At 43.6% G+C, this 16808-nt stretch overlaps 1 protein-coding gene across 2 annotated transcripts in view; it reads left to right on the top strand.

Moving 5' to 3' along the window:
• GRK6 (G protein-coupled receptor kinase 6) overlaps positions 1-16808 on the top strand; it is a 627649-nt gene that overhangs the window by 121197 nt on the left and 489644 nt on the right. For both annotated transcript variants that reach the window (XM_086931798.1, XM_086931797.1), the window contains exons 3-5: positions 3420-3532; positions 6924-7001; positions 7160-7260. In XM_086931798.1, coding sequence (XP_086787924.1) covers positions 3420-3532; positions 6924-7001; positions 7160-7260 — 292 coding nt within the window. The remainder of the gene's footprint in view (positions 1-3419; positions 3533-6923; positions 7002-7159; positions 7261-16808) is intronic.

Below are 16808 nucleotides of genomic sequence, written 5' to 3'. Positions count from 1 at the left end.
GAGTGAGATTGTGTTGAGGGGATTGTTTTTTTTTTTTTTTAATTAAATTTTTGAAAACCTTTATTGTGCATGAATAAATGAACAAATACGGGCCTACAACCGCCAGGCCGGCCACCACATTTCGTCAGCACAAGTGCAAGCAGTACAGTTCCCCGGCAGTATTAATTAAAGTTTCAAGAAACAATGAGCGTTACACTGGGAAGAAGCATGTCGCCAGGGGAGAGGAGAATTGAAGGTTAATTTTTATGATTTTTTTTGGGTTTTCATCATGAAATAAGTCAGTGAAGAATAAGAACTAAGAAGATTCGAGTCCGCACAGTAACTTCACGACATGGGTAAGCGGCGTTGCAGCTGAAAACAACAATGGAACGTAGCGTCAGTTACAATATGGCGGTGCAAAACAACGGCAAGACGTCATCCAGGATTTACGCACCCCAAGTATCGCCGCCCCCACCCTGCCAACCCCAGCCCAGACCCAGATTCGAACCAGAGTAAAAGCGCGGAAAATAGAAAAAAGAAGGCCCATAGAACCAAAAAATGTATAAAGTACCCCACCCACCCTGCATCATTGTGGAGGCTACGGCCTATCCCCCCCCCACAGAGTGCCTGTCGCCCTGTAAGAACCCGAAATATAGACAAGGAAGAAGAAGGAAGAAAATGAAGAAAAAGAATAACGTGTATACCTATAATATAGGGAGCAAGAAAGAAAAAATCAACCTAGACTCCCAGAGAGAAAAGGGTGGGGAGGAGCCCACTCAATACCAGGTCACCCGGAAATCCCAGCCCTCGACAAACACCCACATCATAGATTACACCGTTACTAAGCATCGGCACAGACACAATCAGCTATTGCAGTACAATTGGAGAAGTCATAACATGGTACGTGTTCATGGAATAAGTGAATCAGTGCCAACCCCGTCCCCGGCAGCTAGCAAGTCAATAATAACAAAAAAAAAACCCTGACCCGATAGTGGATGCAACTTTGAACATACTTCCCCACGAAGACCCCCCCCCCCCCCGCGCCTAATAGGACACGAGGAGGGCCAGCTCCTAAGTCACCCGGGCTACCCCGATCACAATAGTCACCTCCCCCTACTCATCATAAACAATCAAGGAGTATCGAGCATAAAGGAAATCGGGAAGGACATCGTGTAGCACAACATCGCGCTGAGGAGGCGACCCATCCCGAGTCCCAGCCATCCGTCAGACACAGTTCGCATGAATATGGGCACTTCTAGCCCTGGCCAGACCGCAAACGTAGTCCCAAACATAGCTCCAGTGAAAGCCCCGCCTCAGGTAGAACAAAGGGACAAGATGGCCGCACTCGGCAGAGAGATGAACCTCCAGGGCAAAATGGCCACGTCCAGTCACACACATTTTTGGCAGCCCAGAAGGACAACATTCCAAAGTCCATATGAAGTAGTAGGTTACAGGGACGTAGAATCGCATTGTGCAGGTTGTAAATATTGAATAAAGAAAGAAGCTGTGCCCGCCGATCCACGTGGAATGATGGTGATGCCTTGGTCAGGATAGAACTCGAGGGCAGGATAGGAAACTTTGTGCCAATGTCAGGGTCGACAGACAGCAGTGCATCCAAGGCATCGGAATCAGCAGTGTTTCTCAGTTCACAGGCGCACTGCAACAATGTAGCCCGCACCTCGTCGTGAGGGGGCCGATCGGTGGGAAAAGGAGAGCAGTAAAGAGATACATCTCTGAGTTCAAGCGCGGCTTCATCTAGTTTCATTTCCAGCGCCCGAGAGCGCTCATACCAATCTGCCCTTAGTTCAGTGATCGCACTCATTATGGAAGCGCAGGTAAATGCAGGCTGGGGAGTCTTCTCGGCCGCAGTCTGGTGTGTATCACCGCGTCCCCCCCATCGCCCAAGCGCACTCCGTACAGCCTCTTCAGTAGCCGAGATAAAGCCCATGCCAAACACAAAGGGGACGGCCGCCATGTTCACTGCGAGGGGTTTCACCGATAACCGAGGCAAGCTATCAGTAAACCGGCGGGGTGCAGACTCCGGATAGCTGGATCCGTCTACAGCGGGTAGCGATGAGCAGGAAACCCCCTCGCTTATTTGCCCGCAGGATCGAGGGAAACGGCAGATCCCGGCAGGCGGTCCCACACACGGGAGAAAGGAGCAATGCGGCTCACCTCTGTGTCTCAAAAGGACTGTGAAGCTGGATGGACCCACCGTCGGTCGGCGCACACCGTTCAGCAAAGGTAAATACAGGCTCTCCCACAGCCTAGAATCCGCATGGGGCGTCCAGCACTGCACTGCTCCAGCAGCTCACAGAGTGGAAGACTTCTCCGGCGGCGTGCAGGGACACGGAGTCCGGCTCCAGGGCGCCATTACGTGCAGCAGGTCAGCTCGCCCTATCGTCGGAGTTCGGACTGGTAGGGACACCGGAGGAACACCCCCGGTATCAGCGCGATGTGCGCTTCCTCCCGCGACGACTCTGCGCCAGGATAGGGAACAGGATGGTGCCGCAGGGAACAAAGGATCGGGGAGCCGGGCGTCTACACGTCCGTCTCCGCCGCCATCTTGGCTCCTCCCTGAGGGGATTGTTTTAATGTACAGAATGTTTTTCATATATTGTTTGTCATAAGTTCTTTTGAAATGCATACATTTGATAAAAAATGATCAAAAAGTACAAATGAAGTAAAACAAAATAAAACTCATGATTCATTCAAGAAACTAAGGTCCGCCCACTTTATGTTTCAGTCAAAAGTGAGCTAAAAAAGTAGAGAACAAATTGAGATAGGCAGCATTGGCGTTTTTCTATTATATAGATTTTCAGATTAAGCACATACAATACATTTCCATGCAATTTACATACGTGGAAACAAATGATAGTGTGGCTATTTTCGCAGATTTAGCAGTGACAAGGCCCTGATGGATCTATTTTGGACTCACATTGTGTATTATGAGATGTGTCTGGATGCATGATTTTGAATTTAACGCAATCTCCTGAAAGAGCAGTAATATTGAGTTTATTGTAGTGTGATGTCCTGCAACATCGTAGAAGTTTCCTGTCAGTGTGTCCTGATGTGTTGTGGATAAGCAGGAATGGTAAGTTTCGTGATGTTAGGACAGAGTGGTAATGTACTCCATAAATTCCTTGGTCATGGATGTCTGCTAAATCTGTAATTAATGTGATGCCTTTGACCAGGGCAGCTGCTACCTTTTTTATAGTGAGGTGTTTGTCTGGATGGGTCATAATGCTACCTTAATTACTATCTGCCAGTAGAACAGCAAATTATGTTTTGTACGTTTTTTTTGTATTTTTTTTGTGGGGGGGGGGGGGGTTGCAATTTTTGAGGGTGGGAATGCAATTTGTGGGGAGGGGGCCGGCACTAGAGTCTTTGCACATACTTGTCACAGAGCACTAATGTAATTTCTGTTTGTCTCTGTGCAGAGCGAGATTACGTCAGCCTCTGTGAGAAGCAGCCGATTGGAAGGGCATTGTTCCGGCAGTTCTGTGAGGCCCAGCCTGGACTCTTCCGTTGTGTACGGTTTTTGGATGCCGTGGTAAGAAACATTTCTTCCTCTACCTCCTTGGATGAGTACTTTGATCAGGAGGGTGAAGTGCCTCCTGGTACTCTCAACACTATGTTGGTTATGTTTTGTTTTACAGCTCTTTTGCAGAAATAACCCACAGCACACGCTTATGTTTGTGAGAAAACACATTTTCTGTTTGTTGGAAATTACCATCTTCTGCGTGATATTCCCAAGAGTTTTGCATTGAATGTTTTTTGTTGGCCGTAGAACCCTATGCATTTTTTACTTTACTCCTGTTATGCGGTAAAGTGCAGTGCTACCCCCCACTTAGAACATGCTGAAAGGGTTATAGGGGTATATGGTACTAAAGTGTGCCCATTGCCTGTAGGTTAAATGTCACAAGTTGGACTGCATCGTCCATTGTGCCATCCACTACGGGGTAAACAGGACTGCAGTCCTTGCTGCAGGTTTCAACTGCAATTCAACCTGTCCACATAAACCCTATTGACATGCCCAAACCTCCTTTTTAAATATCAATACGTCGCTGAAAAGTAGGCATATTTGCCTACAATACAGGGTGCATGGTATTTGAAAGTAGATAAAAAAAGTTTGATGTTGAGCATGTCCTTACAGTGAATAAGCCTTAAAAGCTATTTTCACTGTAGCATAATTAGCTGTTCCATCGGAAAGCACTGGGGTGAAACATTATATTCAAATGCTGTATCTAGCTAGGGGATGGGACTAGCTAGAAAAATAATTAAAACTATTTTTAATACTTATTAAAAATCCAGTTCAATGGTGAAGTTTAAAAAAAAAAAAATGTATCCTACATATTACGCAAAAATGTAACTTTTGGAAAAAGACATTTGCCGTGCCTGTAACCTAAATCTGCATTTTAGCCTCGAACTTCTCCCAACCACTAACTAGCATTTGCATAGACTGAAATGAGGTGTGAACTTGCTCCCAGCAGCTAATAATAAGCTAACCTGAATGGGCAGAGATGCCTCGACTGAACTTGGCAGAAGATGCAGGGGGTGCAGGAAGGATCCTTTTTGACATTAATTGTCTGTCAAGTCCTGGTTGAATGTCACATTCTGCTTAACAGGTCTACGGAGGTTTTTGATATGATAATTTGGGCGCACTTCAAAAAGGCATCCCTTGTCACAGTCCAATGTTAGCCGACACTTGGACAGGACCCTTTTTTTCTTCCCGGCCAATCGGGCCCCAGTCACAGTGGGCCTCTTTTGACATTAGTGTCGTAGCCTGTTTGACAGGTCTGCTGGGTTTCGATATGCTTGTTTATGTATTTGTTTTTATATAGCGCATATGTCACGGTTCGGTCTCAGAGCGCTTGCTGAAACTAAGGATAGAGAGACAGGGTGCATTTATCGGATTAAAAGAGCCAATTTTGAAGATTTTTGAGGAACGTTTTGTGGTTAGGGTCAGTTCTGATAAACAGTGGTAAGGTGTTCCACGTGGTGGGACCTATTTTGGAAAAGCTTCTATCCCCATTTCTGACTGTTATAACCTTTGGGACTTTTAGAAGGTGTTTATTTGATGAACGTAGAATCTTTCCCGGACAATAACCCTGAAGCTTTCTTTGAAGGTACTTAGGTCCCTGTCCATTTATAGACTTATGCACCAGGCAGCATACTTTAAATTGGATGCGGTTTCTTATTGGAAGCCAATGGAGAGTCCTAAGGCACGGAGCTGATGGGGTGCGGGGTGGAAGGTCAAGAATCAACCTCGCTGCAGAGTTTTGCAGGGTCTGAAGTTTAGTTAAAGAACCTTCGTTCACATCAGCCAATAGTGCGTTTCCATAATCAAGGCGACTGATTATAAGGCCCTGAATAAGGCGAGACGCAAGTGGAATCCACTTAAAGATTTTTCTGAGGCTTCTCATTAGTCCAATGCTAGTGTGAACCACTTTATTTATGTGTTGGGACAAGGCCAGTTTGTCATCGATGATGACGCCCAAATTCCTTACTAAGTTTTTTGGACCTGGGCAAGGGCCTACCGACGGTGGCCACCATTCTTCCGTCCAGATTTTATTGGCCATACCAAATAACAGAATTTCTGTTTTCCTAGCATTTAGCATTAAATAGTTGGTCGTCATCCATTCTTGAATGGAGATCATACACTGTTGGAATCTTACTTTGGCATCTAAGTGGTTGGGGTCTAGGGTTATCAGGATCTGGGTATCATCGGCGTAAGATACCGTCTCAAAGCCGTGGGCTTTGATTACCTTAGCTAAAGGTGATAAATATACATTAACTAAAGCTGGGCTTAAGATCGAACCCTGCGGGACACCTTTGTCATTTTCCACATAAGGTGAAGAGAACAAGCCTATTTTAACCTTTGACCGCCTCCCTGTCAGATAGCTCTGTATCCATCTGTGTACTTGACCTTCGACACCAATCTCAGCCAGCCGTTTTAGCAGGACACTATGAGAGATGGTGTCTAAGGCCGCCGGCAGGTCTAATAAAATCAAGATGGCCGATTGCTTGGCGCCAGTGCCAGCCGGATGTTATCCACTACCTCCAGGAGGGCTGTCTCGGTGCTGTGGCAAGCTCTAAAGCCCGATTGAGAGGTGTCCAGTAGCATATTGTCCTCTAGATGTTTAGTTAATTGGGTATTAATTAAAGATTCCATTATTTTGTCAAATAGTGGCAAAAGAGAGAGAGGACGATAATTTACTGGCTGCTCTGGGTCAGCATTATTCTTTTTTAAGATGGGTCTGACAGTTGCTTCTTTCCAAGATATAGCATTGAGGTGTACTTCAAATGTGCAACGGTTGTTTTGACATCCTGCCTTCACCCTTTGAAGATTTTAACAAAAGAAAAATGCTTGTTTCTAGCTCAAATGGGGGCAGGGGGATGTTGTCATTACACATCAAGCATAACTGGCATGCCTAACCTTGGATTCGCCCTGCAACTTACTGATGGGCCGGCCAAAAGGCTAAAAACGATCTGTAGTTGCTTGTGTGTCCATTGGAGGTGGACCAAGACTGATGTGAGTATGGGTGGCCTCTGTCTTGAGTTTCATATCAGGCAAATAAACAATGGAATGGACTGGGATGCTGCCTCTTATAATTACAAGTGGCTGAGATTAATTCAAGCAAACCACCCATTACCTTTTGGTTTCCTAAGAAGACTGTCATTATTGGCACTAAAAGTGACAGTCGTCACAATTTCCCAGGTTGTTCAGAGGAAAATGAGAGCAGAAAAGTGACTGGCAGAACCTATTTTACAGAAACATTATCCTTCTGCTGATTTGCATAATGTAAAATTCTCATTTATAGTTTTTGAGACACTACCCTCACAGTTTCCTTGTTAATAGCTGTTCTGCTTGTGTTGCATGTGCCCTCATAAAAATCAGCGTAATAATTTATATGCTCCTTTTTCTCTTTGTTTCAATATAGGTAGAGTATGAAGTGACCCCTGATGAGAAACGGAAGGAATGTGGGCAGACGTTGATAGACACCTATCTGAAACCAACGGTATGAGCCCCACAGTCTGCTCTGGAGGGGCTCTGAACCCCATGCCTCGCAGGGGGAGGTGGGACTCTACATTCTTAAGTGAGGAGCTTCTTGCTGTGTGTGGTGGAGGTAGGGTGCAAAGCCATTTCTTGGGGTAAATTTGCTGTGTTTACCTCCAGGGTCAAGAGTACATCCCTGAAGTGTCCAGTCAACTGGTGGATGTGTGCTTCGAGAAATTAATGGAGGATCCCTGCAAGGAGCTCTTCACAGAGTGTGCCAGGTGAGTCCTAGGGCTCAAGGAAGTAGTTCAGAATTTCCTCCACAGTCTTGGCAGGTTAATCCTAGGGCACAAACAGAATGAGGCTTTGCTGTAGGCACAGTAAGTGATAGACCTTCATAGCCTGAGCAAAAAAGTCTACACCTAATTGGGCACACCACAAAATCTTGATGGATGTTTCATCATAAACAAACAATTCCTTGATATTTCTGTGAAATTTGAATTGATCTTTGTGGTTGGATTACACATGCATCAAGATACATTCCCAGACAAAGGGACTATATAAGCAAAAAACTTGTTGTTTTCCTTCCAGATACAGTTGAATTTATTTTATTTTACAATATTTGTAAAACACAACACTTATCCAATTTAGGATTTCCCGGCGCTAGTAAACTGCCTATTCTGACCATATACCGTAGGAGCATCACCAGACTTGCCTCTTATTACTCATTTGGTCCTGGCTAGGGCTAAAATCTGGGGTCTCGGGTACGAGTAGGTTTGTAAAACTCCCCTTTACCTTGTAAGACCTTAGGTCCAGTATTAGACAGGGTCTTATGAGCATGGAATAAAAGTCTGAAACTTTCTCTTTTTCACATAGGAAGCCAATTAAGAGATGCCAAGCAAGCAGAAGTAGAGCTAAATCTGTCCATATCAGTGGCAGTTTTTCACCCAATTGCACCTGGCACAACATGTTCTTTCATTAACTGATTGTTCTCAGTATATATAGCGTGTGAGTATGTATGTGAGTATGTATGTGTATATATGTGTGTATATATATATATATATATATATATATATATATATGTGTGTGTGTGTATATATGTGTATATATATATATATACTTGTGTTTTTTATCTTTCCCTCACCTTTTTCTTTCTCCCTCAGTCCGAAGCACAAGATGGCTGCCAACACTTCCTAGTTTGAAGTGTTGGCAGCCAATCGGAGGCAAGCTCGTACTCTGGAGGGAATGTGTGGTTAGGCTACGCCCAGATATCGAAAGTTATCTTTTTTTTTATTTTTCAGGAACTACTGAACAGATTTACACCATTTTTTGTGTTGAAATTTTTTATTAGAAATTCTGAATCAAGCACTACCCTTTTGTCAAATTTGGTGTAATTCCGTTCAGCAGTTTGGGTTGTAGCCTTGTCTAAAATTTCCCATGGTAATTGACATGGTGAAAACGCATTTTGGGACACCCCTTTTTTCTCAGCCCGCTTGATGAATCACCCCGAAACTTTCAAGACAGGAGATGACCTGAGTGAACCTTTTTTTTGGGAAGATTTCGCGAGGATTCGTCAAACGGCGCCAAAGATATTGGCAAATCAAAAAACGCTTTTCCTATGGATAATAGGTCCTAACTAGAACTACCTAATGGCATCCGCCAGTAGGATATATATATATATATATATATATATATATATATATATATATATCTATATATATATATATATATATATATATATATATATATATATATATATATATATATATATATATCCTACTGGCGGTCGCCAGTAGGTAGTTATAGTTAGGATTTTTTTCAATGTTAAATCTCAAAATTCTATTTGGAATAACTTTGGCGCCGGTTGACGAATCTGCCTCAAAATGGCCTTGCGGCGTTCCGGTCCTTCTCTGAAAGTTTGGGGGGGATTCGTCAAGCGGGGGCCGAGATAAAAGGGGGGTCCCAAAACGCGTTTTCCCCATGCTAATTTCCATAGGGCGGTCGATTTCACTTTTAGCCCGAACGGCTGAATGGATTTCCACCAAACTTGGCAAAATTGTAGGGACTGGTAGCCCGATGTGCCTTTGCTATGTCTCAAGATATGTGCTCCAGTGGATTTTGAGTAATTAAGGTTCAAAAATATATATATCTATAGGCGCGCTCCGGTACGCGCACCGGGCGCGCCACGCGACTTAAGCGCAGAAAGCTGATTGGCTCTGGGGTGTCTGGAAACATTCTAAACAGTCCGGAGCGGCCGCCATCTTGTGTCTCGGTAGGATCGAGACACGAGAGGTGGCCAAAACAAAGAGGGAAATGACCATAAGGGGGCAGAGTAGACCCCCCCTAGACCCCCTAGGTTTGATGTGGGGGTCATAAAAGGGCCCCGCGGGGCAAAAAAAAAAAAACATTTTTTGATTTTCGCGGGGGGAGCGCCCGGTGCGCGTACCGGGGAGCGTACCATGGGGAAAAAGAATGACCGTTTTAAAAGTAGCTGTTTAAAAAAAAAAATGTTCTGTTTTTTTTATACATACACATACATATATATATATAAATGCATATGCATATATATATATATATCTTTTTGTGTGAACAAGCTCCCCAGTGGAGTGAAACGCGTTACTTCCTAATAAACGTTTGAACCTGCTACTCACTTGAGTTTGTACTATCTGTGAGCTTTACATCTGGCTGTCTGCCGTGGTGCTTTGAGGTCTGCACCCTGCAGCTGCCTGTCACTCACTGACAGGCTGGGATTCCTTTTCATATATATATATGCATATATGTGTATATGTGTGCGTGTAGAGAGAGGTAGAGAGGTAGAGGTGTAGAGGTAGAGAGGTAGCGGTAGAGAGGTAGAGATTAGTAGAGAAAGAAGAGAGAGGTAGAGAGAGAGGTAGAGAGAGAGGTAGAGAGAGAGGTAGAGAGAGAGGTAGAGAGAGAGTAGTAGAGAGTAGTAGAGAGTAGTAGAGAGTAGTAGAGAGTAGTAGAGAGAGTAGTAGAGAGAGTAGTAGAGAGAGTAGTAGAGAGAGTAGTAGAGAGAGTAGTAGAGAGAGTAGTAGAGTGAGTAGTAGAGTGAGTAGTAGAGTGAGTAGTAGAGTGAGTAGTAGAGTGAGTAGTAGAGTGTGAGTAGTAGAGTGAGTAGTAGAGTGTGAGTAGTAGAGTGTGAGTAGTAGAGTGTGAGTAGTAGAGTGTGAGTAGTAGAGTGTGAGTAGTAGAGTGTGAGTAGTAGAGTGTGAGGAGTAGTAGAGTGAGTAGTAGTAGAGAGTGAGAGGAGTAGTAGAGAGTGAGAGGAGTAGTAGAGAGTGAGGAGTAGTAGAGAGTGAGGAGTAGTAGAGAGTGAGGAGTAGTAGAGAGTGAGGAGTAGTAGAGAGTGAGTAGTAGAGTAGTAGACAGTGAGTATTTGAGAGTAGTGGAGTAGGAGAGAGTAAGTAGTAGAGAGTAGTGGAGAATATTCCAAAGTTTGGCACAGCACCACTTTCACAATGAGTCCAATCAAATCATATCACTTAGAGTCCTTATTGAAGCGCTGAATCTTGGTGTATATTCAAATGCTTTTATTTTCCTTAAGTTTATGTACCACAGCCAGCCGAAACGTTTCGTTCTGTACAACAGAACTTCTTCAGGGCGTTCTTATTTCCTTCAAGTTATGTCGGTATCCAGTTGTCATATAACTAGATATTTCTTCCAAATGTTAGACGAGACATAAGTATATTCTTATTCAAAGTGACTAGGTATCAATTTTACCCACACAATTCGGGCAGACTTGAGTAATTTATAGCATCCTCAAAGTCAGTCTTTCAAAAATTCCAAAGTATAGGACATGATAATCCAAATCCAAATGTTTCTCAAGAAAAGACATTTACAATCGTTCGGAATATCGGTGTTTGGGCAGATATGATCCAGGGACCCCCAGTATGCAAGGGGAATTAGTCCCCCCTCTGCAAACGCGCCAGTGGCCTGCATTGCAGAGAGGTGTAACAAGGGTGTGGCCTCATTACACTTCTCTGCAATGCAGCTCCCTCGCGCATACTGGAGGCTCCTGGTGGACTAGTTGACCCCAGGGACCCCCAGTATGTAAGGGGAATTAGTTCCCCCTCTGCAAACGCGGCAGTGGGCTGCGTTGCAGAGAGGTGTAACAAGGGGCATAGTCTCATTACACCTCTGCAATGTAGCCCCTGGCGCATACTGGAGGTTCGAGGTGGGCTAATTGGCCCCCAGGGGCCCCCAGTATGCAAGGGGAATTAGTTCCCCCTCTTCAAACATGCACGGGGGCTGCGTTGCAGAGAGGTGTAAAAAGGGTTGTGGCTTCATTACACCTCTCTGCAATGCAGTCCCCTGGCGCATACTGGAGATTCCTGGTGGGCTTTCAGGTCTTATATAGTTAGGAATTAGCATTAAAAAAAACTTTGAAATTCACTGAAAAAAAACCATAGGTTTCACACCAGTTATAGTTAGGAATTAGCATTTAAAAAACCTTTGAAATTCACTGAAAAAACCATAGGTTTCACACCAGTTATAGTTAGGAATTAGCATTTAAAAAACCTATTAAATTCACTGACAAAACCATAGGTTTCACACCAGTTATAGTTAGCTGGAAATTTTACTGACATAAAACCATTGAAATTCCCACGTTATAGTTAGTTGGACTCACTATAACTTGCGCGCCTGCAATGCACTGCTGATGACGTCACATATTACATCACTCATGACATGGTCAGTGACATCACTCATGACATCACTGATGACACCATCCAGTGAATGTGTGTCTTTCTGAAAAATACATTTGTTTTATATATGCATTTGTAAAGGTCGATGGAAGAATAAATGTTTAAGTGTGTAAATGTATTTAAAAAAAAAAAAAAAATTGGTTGGTTAACTGGCTTATTAAGTGTATCTTAGTGAATACATATATTAGCGAGTATTGTTTAAATATTTAAATGTTTGTATCAGTGTTTCTCTTTGTGTATAAGTGGCTGCAGGGGTTGGTGACTGACTCACTGTTTGTATGTGTTTTGAAGACAGCATATGTGCAGGACTGTATGGGTGGATGAGTGTGTATATGTGTGTGTTAGTGAGTGAATGACTGTCTCACTAGTGTCTTCATTAGTAACAACATATGTTTTAATCTAGTATATGTGAGTATTGATGTATATAAGTGAGTATAGTATATATAGTGAGAGATTGTAGGAGTTCCTGTTTAAATAAGTATGTGTTTCTATAAGTGATTGTTTAAGAGAGTAAGTATGTGTAAGTTTCCTTAGAAGTAAGGTGGTAGTGTGTGTATAAATGTATATGCAAATAAATGGATGTTCAATAGTTTATTTGCATGTGTGAGTATGTGTGTGAGTAACTTTTGGATGACTGCTGATGTGTAACAGGATGTATAGGTGTATCACTACATATGATGAGTGAGTATATATATGAGTGACTATATAGAACTGTTGGTGAATGAGTGGATGTGTATATAGATGGTGGAATTACTGAATTGGTTGTTGTTACTGGTTTGGGTATCTCCATTTTTTTCAAAATGTTTGTTTCTATTTTTGAATGTGTTTCAAGCGTTACATTACACTGAAATTAGGTCTGTCACTCTGTCACAAGGATGGTGTCATCAGTGATGTCATGAGTGATGTCACTGACCATGTCATGAGTGATGTAATATGTGACGTCATCAGCAGTGCATTGCAGGCGCGCAAGTTATAGTGAGTCCAACTAACTATAACGTGGGAATTTCAATGGTTTTATGTCAGTAAAATTTCCAGCTAACTATAACTGGTGTGAAACCTATGGTTTTGTCAGTGAATTTAATAGGTTTTTTAAATGCTAATTCCTAACTATAACTGGTGTGAAACCTATGGTTTTTTCAGTGAATGAATATATATATATATATATATATATATATATATATATATATATATATATATATATATGTATATATGTATATGTATATATATCTATACTACTATTATAAAGAGAGAACTTGCACCTTTTGGCAAGGTAAACTCAAAGTACACCACCAATCCGAACAACAAAGACATCATTGAAAACCGCAGGGCAAGCAGAAGGACATAGGCTATTTAAAAATAAAAAATATACATTGTTTTAAAAATGTTTAAATAAATAAAAGTAGTCCCTTGCAACTAGCGCCGGCCGCGACGTCTGCGTCATGACATCGGGAGCGCGGGGAGGAGCGGCGTGGAAGCAACAGGAAGAGCGGCGCTGGAGAATGCAGGGGGAGCGAGGCTGCCTACAACGCAGTAGGACTCCGGAGCAAGCTGGAGCTCAGGCAGCACGTGATGCAGTCTCGCAGGAAGAAGGAAAGGTAAGTTCTTCGTCACCCCCCCCCCCCCCCTGTGGTATCCTGCTTTGGATGCCATGTGAGAAATCATTAGTAACGAAGGTGCAGGCGAAATCAAAGTTTAACATTCCTCCAGTAGGTGGCAGTAAGTATCCAATCATGCCGGTAGCAATGTTCCAAATCATAATTCACTGACTCAGTTGACGGTACTGCTTTTCTGAAATGTGTGACGCAAGGCAGTAAAACGGCCAGACAAAACATTCGCAGCACAGATGAACAGCAGGGCACAGGCGGAACCTCGCACATTTCAAATGTAGGTGACAGTAACTGGAATACATCACAAGTGTGCAAGCGGGGAGGGAGTTGTACACACAGATATGAAAAAGTAATTGGCACACTTCACTTGTGTGCAAACAGGAACGATGGAACAAAACCAGGCAGCATCAGTCTCTGCCTTCAGGAACTGTCACATCCTGGTTGTCCGGTATTTCAAATAGGGACATGGTCTGAGCCGCTCTGCTGGTGGGTGAAGGACGACGAGGCTGAAAGATAACACACTCCACTCGGGGCAATGTAGGAGCGTTAGGGGGTCGGGGCGGGCGGGGGCCAAGGCAGGCGGTTGGCCCTAAAGCCTCATTACCCCCAGGCAACGCTGGGGCGGGCTGCTAGTATATATATATATATATATATATGTATACACACTGGATATTTGAATTTTAAATGTACGCAGTGCAGCGAAAGATGTACTATATGTGACCCCAAAACCAATTTGAAATTTCAAAACCATATTGGTGCAAGCAAGACTAGAAAACCTGTAAAACTATGTAAATATTGGTAATATGTGGCACAACCTATAATGGTAAAAACGACATGTCCCAGAAAGCCTGTGAAGAAACAGGAAGTCACATGATGGCGGTTTTGAATTTATGAAGTGTAGTGATACCCGCCAAAATCAGCCGTGATCAAGGTCTCGGAGAGACTGATACGCTAGTGGTGTTCTCTTAACCTTCTCTAACATTCCTTGTATATAATGTGGTGTTCACCTTGGCAATGCTCTTTTGGGTTTTCAGGTTCTAGGAGGAGGTATCAACCATCCAGCCCATTCTCCTGTAGTACATGCATAGAGCCATGTTGTTGGGACAGAACATCTTCTGTACAGCTTTGAAGAGCCTGCTATCTTGCCCTCTGTGAACATGACAATCACACATGTCCACTGAGCGTCTTCCTGTTTACATGGATAAAGGCCCTGAAGCTTGGCTCTGTGGTAGAGGGGCAATGTATAGTGCACCCCCTATACTGAGTCACCACTGTCCTCCACCCAGGCTGTGGTGGACAAAGATTAACGGCAGCATTAATCTAAACTCTGGTACATCTACCCCTGTATCCTTTAGAAGTGGCTGCCTACCACCTCTCTCTTGCTAAAATATGTGCAGTCTCCCTTACCTGGGTGTAGTTTTGCCTCAGTGGTATGTGTGATGTGTGTATTGAAAGCCAGTGAGTTCGCTAGGTGAGAATGGTGAGCCATTGTTTAAGCCAAACTGGTATCTTTTCTGTGGAACATTCCAGCTCCCGTGTGCCCCTCCCTATTCTTAATAGAGGCTTGGTGGGTTAGTGTCGGTACCACCGCTAAACTCCAGAAGAAACTACAACGAATCCAAAACGCCTCTGCCAGGCTCATATTAGACATCCCACGCAACGAACACATCTCTGGTCACATCAAAGACCTCCACTGGCTACCCGTCAATAAGAGGATTACTTTCCGTCTGCTTACCCACGCACACAAATCACTCTACGACATCGGACCAGATTGCCTCAACTCTCGACTGTCCTTCTACACCCCCTCCCGCCAACTTCGCTCTTCCAGCCAAGCCCTCGCCACTGTACCTCGCATCAACAAGACCACCATGGGAGGCAGATCCTTTTCTTACCTGGCTGCCAGAACATGGAACTCTCTCCCCGCTCACCTTCGCCTCACCCAGAATCACCTAGCGTTCAGAAAACAGCTTAAAACGTGGATCTTTGACAAATAATTCATCCTCCCCTTCCTAAGCGCCTTGAAACCCTCTGGGTATGTAGTGCGCTATATAAATTTTATGACTTGACTTGACTTGACTCCTGAAGTCCCTCTCTAGGTATAGGACAGACCGATGCCAAGAGACTGGGAGAAGCCTCCCCACACGGACTGATCATGGACTGACTATGCACAAAATATGCCCCAGGATTGAAGGGGAGCAATGATGCAAAAGTAACTGACCCTGATTGGATTATTCTGTCAATCGGGGAGTGATATGAGTCTGGCCTCATCTGCCAGTAGGTAGTCCAAGGCTGCTCTTCTTTTCTGATAAGACACTCACAAGGGTTCATCGCGGAAGTAGATATCCAGGTGTGGAGCCCAGGGGTGCGATTACCATTCTCCTTTCAGACTCGGGGATTGGGTTACTTCCCTTCCCTAAACGTTTCTAGTTGCAAAATTCGAACGGCATCTTTCTTCCAGAAGCCTGTCTGACACGGTTTTAGTCTGGGGGATATGGCATCAGAACTTTAAGCTGTTCGGCATCTGTGTGCCTGACCAATAATGACTTGTTCTGCTCTTCCATATTAGAGGCCGTTAGAGTAGCTGTTATCATTCGGGTGAATGAATGGTAGCTACTTGTAACTGGTCAGCATTTACTTGGGTGTGCCCATGTGATGCATCCATTGCAGCAGCAAAGGCATTTGTTATGTGATTTCTTCTGCCCAAACAAATCATCCTCACTTTTGCTCTTACACATGATATCAAATGATTAAGGGTCATGGGGCAGTTCAGGACTCACTGAATTTTGCTACACTGCTTTTACGTATGCTGGATTTAATTTTACACATATACACATTATCTCTCCGCATCTTTAGCCTTTTATCCTCATTTAGAGCACAAGAATGTACATACATTGTGTATATGTTAATCCACTATATGTCTGTTATTCTTTGTTGGTGTGAGAAAGAATTTACAAGGTGCAGCTCCTGTGCATTAGTCTTTGAGAGAATTGCAGTGTTATTCACAAGCTGCATAATCTTCACTCTCAACTGCATTTTTCTTATTTTTCTGGGTGCTACATTTACTAAGTTTAGAACAACTTTGAGGCATTTTGCTCTCTTCTTTTAGCATCCATGTTATTGTACTATGAGGTGAGAATCCCTGCCGAGAGAACCTACTAGTTAATCCGTTGTCTAGTATGAGTTTTGATAAGTTTTCAGCTCCTTCCAGAACTGTAGAGGGGAATTGGCCTTCTGGATTTGAAATGGAATGATGTTCCAGATTCTGTGTACGTAGCAGGAAAAAGCACAGCACCTAGTCTTTCATCTTTGTTTTTTGCAGTTCCTCGGTTCCCTTATGGCTATGCTGCTGCTTCGCCTTTGTGTTCTGCAATACAGCTTGTGATCTTGGTACTGATAGTATTTGTGAAACCTACAGCCAGTTTTTAATGTCGCACCTGATTATGAGTGTATGTTTCAGAGAGATTCTGTTAAATGTCCAAATAACTTAGAGAAGAGCTG

This window comes from Lissotriton vulgaris, chromosome 7 (assembly GCF_964263255.1).
Source record: "Lissotriton vulgaris chromosome 7, aLisVul1.2, whole genome shotgun sequence".
Classification (NCBI taxonomy): domain Eukaryota; kingdom Metazoa; phylum Chordata; class Amphibia; order Caudata; family Salamandridae; genus Lissotriton; species Lissotriton vulgaris.
Note: the sequence above shows the minus strand (reverse complement) of the source record. Positions and strands in the feature narration are given on the sequence as shown.